Genomic DNA, 9,876 nt, shown 5'->3' with positions numbered 1-9,876 from the left:
GCATCCAAGGACCCATGTAACTCAAGTAAAAGTTGAAACTTTGGAGCTCGGGCTACATAGTCTGCAAGCTTTCTACAAGCTTCCAACGGGCAGGCCGTCCACGTCATGTCCATACCAAACAGCGCTAGCCTAAAGCTGGATGCTTCGTTGCTGAAGTTGGAAAACACCCAGTTGCATATTGGCTGCAATAGCTGAGCGCTGGCTGCGATTATGAACTAAAACACCATGTCCACAGAGGTAGAGCACTTCTCAAAAAAAGCTAGTTATTTTAATGTATTTGAAGCTGTTCAGCCAACAAGGTAAGACTCTAAAGCAGTGGTTCTTAAACCTGTCATCACATATTCCTCTAAGCCTGTTGTATTGCTGTCTCCCCCCAGTGCCACGTTGTGGGTAGTTAAGGGATAGCTCTATCACTACAACCACAGTAACTTCTGCAGAAGCCAACAGGATAGAGGGTTCCCATTTGTCCATCTCTCTTGCTTTTCCAGTCCCTCCTCTGTCTCACCCTTTGAGAAACATTGCTTTAAGGGAACTATTGTTTTTTTATTCTCACTTTATTTCATGAACTATTTGACAAATCAAGCAGACGGTTCTGGAAAGCATTGAGAAGTGTTGTCATGTAACTGAAGGCCATCACCATACTCATGGACAAGGGGACAGAGTTAAGGTTGTGTGAACTACCTTGGGGCTTTTAAAGTTTTCCTCATTGCCGCTCACTGTGCAGCCTTAATATATAACCTTGTGGAGGTGCATATACCTAACTTTGGATACGAGGGGGGAATGAGTCACTGTTGTGTTAAGTCTGCAATAGCCACACTCTCAGGAATACTGTTCTTTGTTTCTTGGTTCATGCCGCTTCTCCCTCAGTGCTGTGTGTCCTAAGTGCCTCCTGTTTGCTGATGCAATGTAGTGGAAGGCACTGGAAAGCAGTTGGACAGCAATGGTTGTATTATTTACTTTGGTTAATTATTGGCTGATTTAGCATCCAAGTTCATTCAACATCTTACAGATGTAAGTTCCCATTGCTCAGCAAGAGGAAAGATTTACCAGGGTGGTGGTTCACAGAAGTTGATCGTTGTGGTGCCCTGTGAACAGTGGGGTCCCCAAAGGCTCTGTTCAACAGCTTCATTAATGATGTGGACATTGGAGTCAGAAGCAGACTGGCCAAGTTTGCCGATGACACCAAACTTTGGGGCAAAGCATCCACACCTGAAGACAGGAGGGTGATCCAGGCTGACCTGGACAGGCTCAGGAAGTAGGCAAATGAGAACCTGATGGTTTAACACCAAAAAATGCAAGGTTCTCCACCTTCGGAAGAAAAACCCGCAGCATCCTTATAGGCTCGGCAGTGCTATGTTGGCTAGCACTATGGAAGAAAGAGATTTGGGGGTCATCATTGCCACAAGATGAACATGAGCCTGCAGTGCGATGCTGCGGCTAGTAAAGCGACCAAAACGCTGGCTTGCATCCATAGATGCTTCTCAAGCAAATTCTAGGACATCATTCTCCCCCTGTACTCGGCCTTGGTGAGGCCGCAGCTGGAGTACTGCGTCCAGTTTTGGGTCCCACGATTAAAAAAGGATGTGGAGAAGCTTGGGAGAGTGCAGAGAAGAGCCACGCGCATGATCAGAGGTCAGGGAAGCAGACCCTACGATGACAGGCTGAGAGCCCTGGGGCTCTTTAGCCTGGAAAAGCGCAGGCTCAGGGGCGATCTCGTGGCCACCTACAAGTTTATCAGGGGTGACCATCGGTATCTGGGGGAACGTTTGTTCACCAGAGCGCCCCAAGGGACGATGAGGTCAAATGGTTATAAACTACTGCAAGACCGTTTCAGGCTGGACATAAGGAAAAATTTCTTTACTGTCCGAGCCCCCAAGGTCTGGAATAGCCTGCCACCGGAGGTGGTTCAAGCACCTACATTGAACACCTTCAAGAGAAATTTGGGTGCTCATCTTTCTGGGATCCTGTGACCCCAGCTGAGTTCCTGTCCCTAGGGTGGGGGGGCTGGACTCGATGATCTTCTGAGGTCCCTTCCAGCCCTAATGTCTATGAGATCTATGAAATGTCAGTCTTGATCTGCATCAAGTTAAGAGGGGCTTTCCTGTTGGTTAATTGAATACAACCATTTTATTTAACAATTTACTTAAGCTTGTATCACACAAGTGGCAGTAGTTAAATCAGCATTTCCTTCTCTCAAAGACCATCCGACCTGTAGAGTAGCCAGTTTATTTCAAAATAAGTCAGCATGTATGGGGGGGGGAGGAGAGGTATTATGAGCAGCGCACGCGGGTCAGACTACTGGTGTCATTTCAACTGTGAACAGCAGTATGGTAAATCCAAGTTTGTAAAAAGGCATATTTCCACTTTTTGTCTTTTTCCAAATCTTGTGCAACTAATCTATAATATATACCGAGAACACAAAGTGAATTTTAGCAAACTTTTCTTTACTAAAGTCTCTTGTTATAAATTACACAAATAACTTTATAAACAAATCCCCAGCTTGCATTTTGTTTAAAGTAATAACTTTATATCATACAAATAAAGAAATTTCAAGTATGAAAAGTGCATTATTGCAATAATACCTCTTTGCAAGTCCAAAAATCTTGGTTTAGAATAAAACTGTAAAGTGTAAAAAAGGAGTAAAACAATCAGTGCCATCTAGTCATTCAAGAAGTCCAACATCTTAAAATGCTGCTTCATGTGCTGCAGAGGCAGATGGACATCTGGAAGCAACATGTCATTGAAAAGAAGCTAATTGTGTTCATTTTGCATTGTTAATTTTTCTTCGCTCCTATGTGCAGCGCTTGACAATCCGTGAACAGCGCTGCCCTGGACATCATCCATTCTGCGCTGCTGTCACTTGCATATTTCCAAATTCCTCATCCTCCTCGTGTGTTCGCTTTAAACTTCCTAAAATAAAAGGGGGGGAGGGAATGAAAATAGGCTTTGAGTTGGAATTGTTATAAGCACCTGTATTTGTTGTGACCACAGGAGAGCCTGCATTGAACTCCCATTTTTAGACACTCAGCCTTTCTAAAACCTTCATTTTAGAGGCGAGAATTTTCCACATTTGGTTTCTAACCCAATGTCTTCTGTTAACTTCACAAGTTAGAAAGCAGATCTGATTAGGCATCTGAGTTACTGGAGAGGCAAGAAGCCCACCACACTTCCCACTGTAAAATGTTTCAGTGCTGTTGCGAGTTTCAGTTGTTTTTTCTATATACTTGTCTTAAGTTTTAATTAAAGATCAAATTCATAGATTGTAAGGCTGGAAGGGACCTCGCAAATTAATGAGCTAGGCAGCTAAAAAGTAACATTCAAGCATGTACTATTAATGCCTGCTTTATTTTCATCATGGGATGTGCTGCTGGCCTGGCTCGAGTGAAGCTACAGCTGGGACGAGGTAGACAAGGGATGCTACAAGTAAAAATCTTCAGACGTGCCCAAGAAGTGGACAGCACAACTCTCCTTCTCGTGCAGCCACCCCAACTCAACACCGGCTGCATGCACCATCCATAGATCTCTCAGGGCTTTAAAAAAAAAGTCATGGGGATACATGTCACAAGGCCAGCCTTTCTCCAGGTTATCATGGAAATAGAGAGAATAGCAGACAAACTCAAGTGTTTGAAATACCATGTTCCAATGAGGAGTTTGCAACCAGTCCCTGCGTACCAGCTGGAGCCACTCCAACGAGAGACTGCATTCACAGCCATCCGTTGCTGCCAATGGCAATAATCTCCCATAAGAGAAACACAATTCTGTAGGAGGGAGTGATGTAGTTAAACAGGACAGAAATGCCCTCTGCTCACCTGTAGTACCAGCTGGAACAGCTAGTGATCTTTCCAGCTGCCGTGGTGTCATCATCTGGATAGTTAATTTTGCTAGATAGATGGCTTCATATTCCTAAAAAAATAATTATGCACGCTGACGCTAATACGCATGGCACGCTGTGACAGGGAAAGGCAGGACTACCTGAGAGAGCTCCCAGAGGCAAAGATCAGGAGAGTGCTTGTGGGAGCTCAAAGGCTGAGCAAGAAGAGTTATGTCTACTGGGACATGTGTAAATTATTAGCCCTTATTTTTTGTCTCTTATGAAAAAGGACACATTCAGAGGCCAGAGTGGAGAAGAGACATAGGCTATGCAACAGGGGAAAAGAAAGACGACATGAAACGCAGCATGTGTCCACACGGCTCAATGCTTTATACTACCTTCCCTTCCATGCAGAGATCCCCAAGCTAAACAAGCTAGCAAGGGTACTGGAGTTAGCCCAGCACTCCCCAGTCTAGTAAGCCCTGCTGGGAAGCACTGAATGGTGCAGTATAGATATACCCAAAGCATTGTGCAAGGACATTTAGGAAGAGAGAGAGAGAGAGAGTCTTGCTGGTAGGAAACCAATGCTGAAGCAAGCTGAAATGTCAGAATACAGCAACTTCAGAGACTTTTGGCAAGGGAACGGCTGCACAGGGTGCTGAAGATGAAGATGCATTTTACTGACAAACGCACACAGATTTAGAAAGCTGGAGCTCTAAAGTGACTCTTTCCAAGGGGAAACATCTTACACAGAATACTGGAAAAACAAAGCTAACAAGATGGCTTGCCATCTCAGCACCAGCCACCGACATGGGTATACTAGAGGCATCAGAAGCGTTTCAGCATGCCACTCCAGGGCTTTCCATCCATTAAAACAGGGCTCTTGTAAAATGTGGCAATATGGCAACTGCAAGCCTCATTACTCACTTTCATGCACTGTATTCAAGTATCATAAAATATGAAAGTCTAAGGCCAGGAAACATCTTAGCTGCACGGCACACTATCCGCTTTGATGTCTTCCCTTAACTGCAGGCTAAGCTCTGGTTAAGAGGCCCCCAATGGTTAGATAAAATATGATTTTCATTTCTCCCTCATACTTGAAGGTGTTTTTCAACATTTGCTTGGGTAATGATGCGGAGGTATGACTCCCTTCTTTTGACTCGCCCCCGCAACATCCAGAGAAGCAGGTCTCAGGGACTATGTTAAGCAGACACAATCTTGTCAAATGTTAAGCCACAGGAAAAGCACAGGTTTACAGCTGCATGACCCAGGATGTGGCTGCCTTACCTTTCCAGCCAGATTTAATGTATGCTCAAGTTATAAACCAGGAGAAAAATAAACATTACCTGAAGTTGATGGACAAATCCAGCATTAGGATTGATACAGAATCTTCTTTCTTGAACATAAGTAAATGCATCCCTTAATGAGGGGGGAAAAAAAAAACACCACTGCAGTCACTCATCTCTACTGAGCAATCAGATCTTTACAGATGCAATAGTCTGTTCCTTCTGGATTTCAATTTTTAGGAAAAAGCACTTCAGAAAATTTTCAGAACTGGCATTTCCGTCTCTGGGAAAATGTTACACTGCCTTCCCTTCTTCGTTCCTAAAGCCACGCAGCTGGTCTCATTCAAGGACCATGTAAAACGAGTCCTCTGAACTGCATTTATGGCAGAGGCCCTAGGAGACTATTTCAGCAAGGAGGAACACAAGCACTGACACCCTCACCTAGACCATTGATCCACCTAAGTCCACTACCCCATCTCCAATGGTGCCTAGCATCTTGTTTCAAAGGAAGGTAACGGAAAGGTTGCAGGAGGCAGTTACGGGGTAAGCCATGACTCGAGGAACCTCTCTGCACCCCATTCATCAGAGGTTGAGTTACAGGCCAAGACAAGCATGTCTACTTTTCTTCAAAACCTATTACTGATTCTAAACTCAACTCTGAAGTACCTTCTTAAAAGGCACTTACCTGCCAGATCTCCTAAATGGATTTCATTATCTGCCAAAGACTTGACAACTAAGCTACAGAGCTGTTTCTGAGTACTTTTCTTACCTGTACTTCACTCCAAATGTTTCCATAATATATGCAATTACTAAGGCAGCACTGAAAAGAAACAAGCAAATTTAGAAAAATATATTGCCATAATGCAACTAAAAAGAAAAAAGGACAGATTCCTACCTTCTAGAAATCCCTGCATTTCCATGGACAAGAACTTTTCCTGAGAAGAGACAGAGTTACTTACAGAGACAAGTAAAAACTTCCACGTTTACCAGCTTTTCATCTTAAACATATCTATGCAGCGGCAAGATATTTAAGGAAAAGTTGATAGGGTGTGACTTCACTCTAGATTTCTAAATTAGGATCTCCCACCACACTGCATGGAAATGAGCACGGCAGAGTACGACTTTAAAGACCTGAACTAAAGCAAGATGAAGGTGAGACACAGGCCTACATCTACAGCAGTGGTTCTCAACCTTTTTCGACTCAAGCCACCCCTTGGGAAATGCCAGCTCTTCGTTTTCCCTCATTTTTGACTGCAGAAATGTAACAGGACAATTGTTCCGTTGCAAAAAACTCAGAAAGACCCCAACAAGAGGCAGTTTTAACACCATGAATTTCTATTTGAAATCTCTGCATTTATTTTGTGTATCATACTATGGCACCCTGGAAAGGATCTCAAGCCACCCCAGGGTGCTGTGGCACCCTGGCTGAGAATCACTGATCTAAAAAGACAAAAGCCATGAACACGGAACAGTATTAATTTGCAAAAGAGAATTAGGACTTGCAGCAAAAAACCCCTGTAGTATGAACAGGAATAGGTTATCCAACTTAAGGCTGAAATCCAGAAGAAAAGTTTGAGTTAGACCTGTATTCCACACACAAATTTATTCCGTGACCGGGTTCAACAGCATGCAGGAGAAAAAGCTGCCAGTCAACCGACAATACTGGGAAAACCAAGATTTTGGAAACCAACTAATATCCAACATTTGTCTGGAAATACACCACTAAAGCAAATGGCATGGATGAGTGGTGTCTCTCGAGTCTAGGGGGGGTGTGCACCAGCAGGGCATGACCAGGAGCTGGGGCAGTCCCCCAGCGGCCGGTTGCCAAGCAGAGCCAATTTCAGGGGGGGACCTGGCACTCTCCATGCCCCCCTACCAGCCGGAGCGCTCGCTGTCAGGGGGCAACCCTAATACTGCCACCCCCCGTACCCTCCCTACATGTCGCCTATGGCAAATGGATTTCAAGACCTTTCTAACAAAACTGGATAAGTAAATTGAATATAGCAAAGTACAAGAAAGTCTAAAATTTACCTCCAGTTTGTAAACTTCCATCAATAAAGTCTTTAGTCTGAAGGAAAAAAAAATTAACCGGTTCCATTAAGACAGGCAGTTCCTATTAAAGCTGTAAAGGCTAACGCTGCTTTTTTCATTTATGTTCCAAAGAGTTGCTACACTAATCACTATGTATATACAGATTTTACATACTGAATGTGTTGTTTAGTGGTACATTTAAAACAGGACTGAAAAAAACCCAGTTCTTTATTATCATAAATGGTCAGTGGACACTTATTCAGGCACTACCTGAAGATTCAGTTAATTTATACAAATTGATCTGATGCGACTCCAAGAAATTTCCTATCAATCCAGTGAAGGCATTAATGCTATTTGGAAGTTAATAGATGAAAATAGGTCATCAATAAGAACTTCATCAAGAACTGCATTGACAATAGCATGCCTGTTATAACAGGTCACCTTAAGTTTTCCAAAGACCTTATTTTCAGTGATACGGTGTATTTTTAGTTAATCAATATGAACTGTGGTCCAGCAAGCTCTCTGGACCAGTTCCACGTATGAGCAAACCAAATGCTGTCAACTCTTCCTTGATTCCACTTTTTTTTTTTTTTTTTTTTTTTTTTTTTAAAGACACCCAGACTTCACCTCCTCCAAAAAACAACTGGGGCTTCCATAAAAGCAGCTGGAAATAAAGAGAGCTACAGAGCAGATGATTTTTTTTTTTTTTTTTTTTTTTTTTTAAAGACACCCCCACTTCCCCTCCTCCAAAAAACAACTGGGGCTTCCATAAAAGCAGCTGGAAATAAAGAGAGCTACAGAGCAGAGAAGACCAGAAATGTCTGCAGCGATCCATAGCAACACCGGGTTTAGTGCAGGCTGACAATCACAGAAACGACAGTGCAAGCACAGGGAGAAGAGGATGGAAATGCAGGGCAGCTGGTACAGGAGGGGCGTGAAGGCATTAACTGGCAGAGCAGTGTGTTGCGGGAGAGGAGGGAGTAACTCCGTGTACAGTTGTACATTCAATGAAAAGCACTGAATGTCCTAAAAGACAGACTTGGTACATACCGGCAACAGTCCAATGCTATTATTTAGCACCACTATCTGGTTAGTAATGGCAGGAGTAGACACGAACATGCTGTTTTGTAACATCAACCCGATTTGGATTAAAAAAAGCTGTCAACTAAGTGGTCTGCCTTAAGAGCATCAGAACAATCTAAACTGCAAGGCCAGAAACCTAAACCTAAATCTACTTAATCTTTTGTAAACACCATTTAATATGGCAGGGGTGGAAGGAAATCCCCACAAAGTGCTTCAATCCTCTTCAAACAGACAGACAATAAGTGAACACCTTTCATCAGGATTTCTTTAACAACTTGTTCTGTTTAAATATGTATTATAAGTGATTTTAATTATGGATATTAACTAGTTGTCTTTAGGGTACAAAAGGTAAGATATGCTTCCAGAAAGCAACATGATGCCACCCCTCAAGTTCCCTTCCACCATCTATCTGTATTGACATTCGCTTTAAGGAAAACATTTAAATACTGTGGGACCGATACTGAAAAAGGTCAAAGGCATTTCTTACAGGCCAGAAATTCCCAAAATAATTAGCAATTTTGGGCGCACACCTTGAGATACCTTAAAGGCACCCACTTGTCAGAAAACATTCAGCACCAGCCTACTGAAACAAGTTCCCCATAACGAATGTGGAGCTCTCATCAGATTTCCAACCCCTTTCCGCAGTTGGCATCATCTTCATCTTAGCAATGAGAAATAGGAGATAGAGAGATGAAGCGGTTTACCCCCGGGCCACCCAGTAGGACAGTGACCAAACCAGGAACAGAAGAACCATAAAAGGTGTCTAAGCTGAATCCCCAACATGGAGACATCTAAGATCATTTTGGAAAACCTGACTGAACATTGCCCTTCCCATTCAAGTCAATACACTAAAATACTTACCGTAGGGAAAAATCGGATTATATTTTCAACAGGATTATCTGCAATATCCAAGACTAAATATCTGCAATTAAAACAGCCACTGTGAGCACACAACAGTATTTTTCTTGTATACGCAGAGTTCATTTTGGAAAACAGTTCTGCTCCAACGTAAGCGAGAAATCTGCAATAGTAATACCATATTTACTTGAATATGAGATGAGGCCTTCCCTCCAAACGGCACGAGAAAAAACCCTTTGTCTCAACTGCATACGAAGAGGAGGGAGGAGCGGGCAGCTCCTGTGGCTCTGCCTCTCGCCCTGAGCCTGGGTCGGGGCCAGAGTCAGCTCCAACCCTCCACCCATCCCTTCCCCTTACCGTCAGGCACAGCTCAGCTCTGCACTGGGCAGGGGTCTCTCCTGGCACTAAGCACATGGAAATTCCTTCCCCTGCCTAGCCAGTCAGCCCTGCCAATACTGCTACACTGCCTGCACAGCCAGTCGGCAGCGCCAGCAATGCTGCCTGGCCAGGCAAGGGCTGAGCTTCCAGATGTTGTGCCCCAGGGCAGAACATCCCGAGCAGCATCTGGCAGTAAGTGGAGTGAGGGGGGCAGGGACCGGGAAGAGGCTGTGGGGAGCTGGGGGGGGCAGGAAGGTCACAGGGGGAAGAGGTGAGCAGGGCAGAAGACAAGGGAGACACCTGACCCCTCCCCAGCCACTGCTTTCCCTGCTGTAGCAGTGGCAGAGGGATTCATGACAACCCTCCAATACTTAGATTCTATAGCTGGGAAATTATAACCAATTTAGAAAATGTCCACATATCGAATCA

General features: G+C 43.9%; 1 protein-coding gene across 1 annotated transcript in view; it reads right to left on the bottom strand.

The window, feature by feature from the left end:
- Window positions 1–2,211: 2,211 nt before the first annotated feature.
- STYX (serine/threonine/tyrosine interacting protein) overlaps window positions 2,212–9,876 on the bottom strand; it is a 10,272-nt gene continuing 2,607 nt past the window's right edge. Inside the window, exons 4-10 of the mRNA XM_014520495.2 lie at window positions 9,073–9,133; window positions 7,129–7,165; window positions 5,993–6,032; window positions 5,867–5,917; window positions 5,158–5,230; window positions 3,810–3,903; window positions 2,212–2,910 (exon numbers count right to left, since the gene is read on the bottom strand). Of these exons, the coding sequence (XP_014375981.1) occupies window positions 2,837–2,910; window positions 3,810–3,903; window positions 5,158–5,230; window positions 5,867–5,917; window positions 5,993–6,032; window positions 7,129–7,165; window positions 9,073–9,133 (430 nt within the window). The 3' untranslated portion in view covers window positions 2,212–2,836. The remainder of the gene's footprint in view (window positions 2,911–3,809; window positions 3,904–5,157; window positions 5,231–5,866; window positions 5,918–5,992; window positions 6,033–7,128; window positions 7,166–9,072; window positions 9,134–9,876) is intronic.

The sequence above is a fragment of the Alligator sinensis genome, unplaced genomic scaffold (genome assembly GCF_000455745.1).
Source record: "Alligator sinensis unplaced genomic scaffold, ASM45574v1 scaffold358_1, whole genome shotgun sequence".
NCBI lineage: Eukaryota > Metazoa > Chordata > Crocodylia > Alligatoridae > Alligator > Alligator sinensis.
This window is presented reverse-complemented; position numbering and strand designations above follow the sequence as displayed.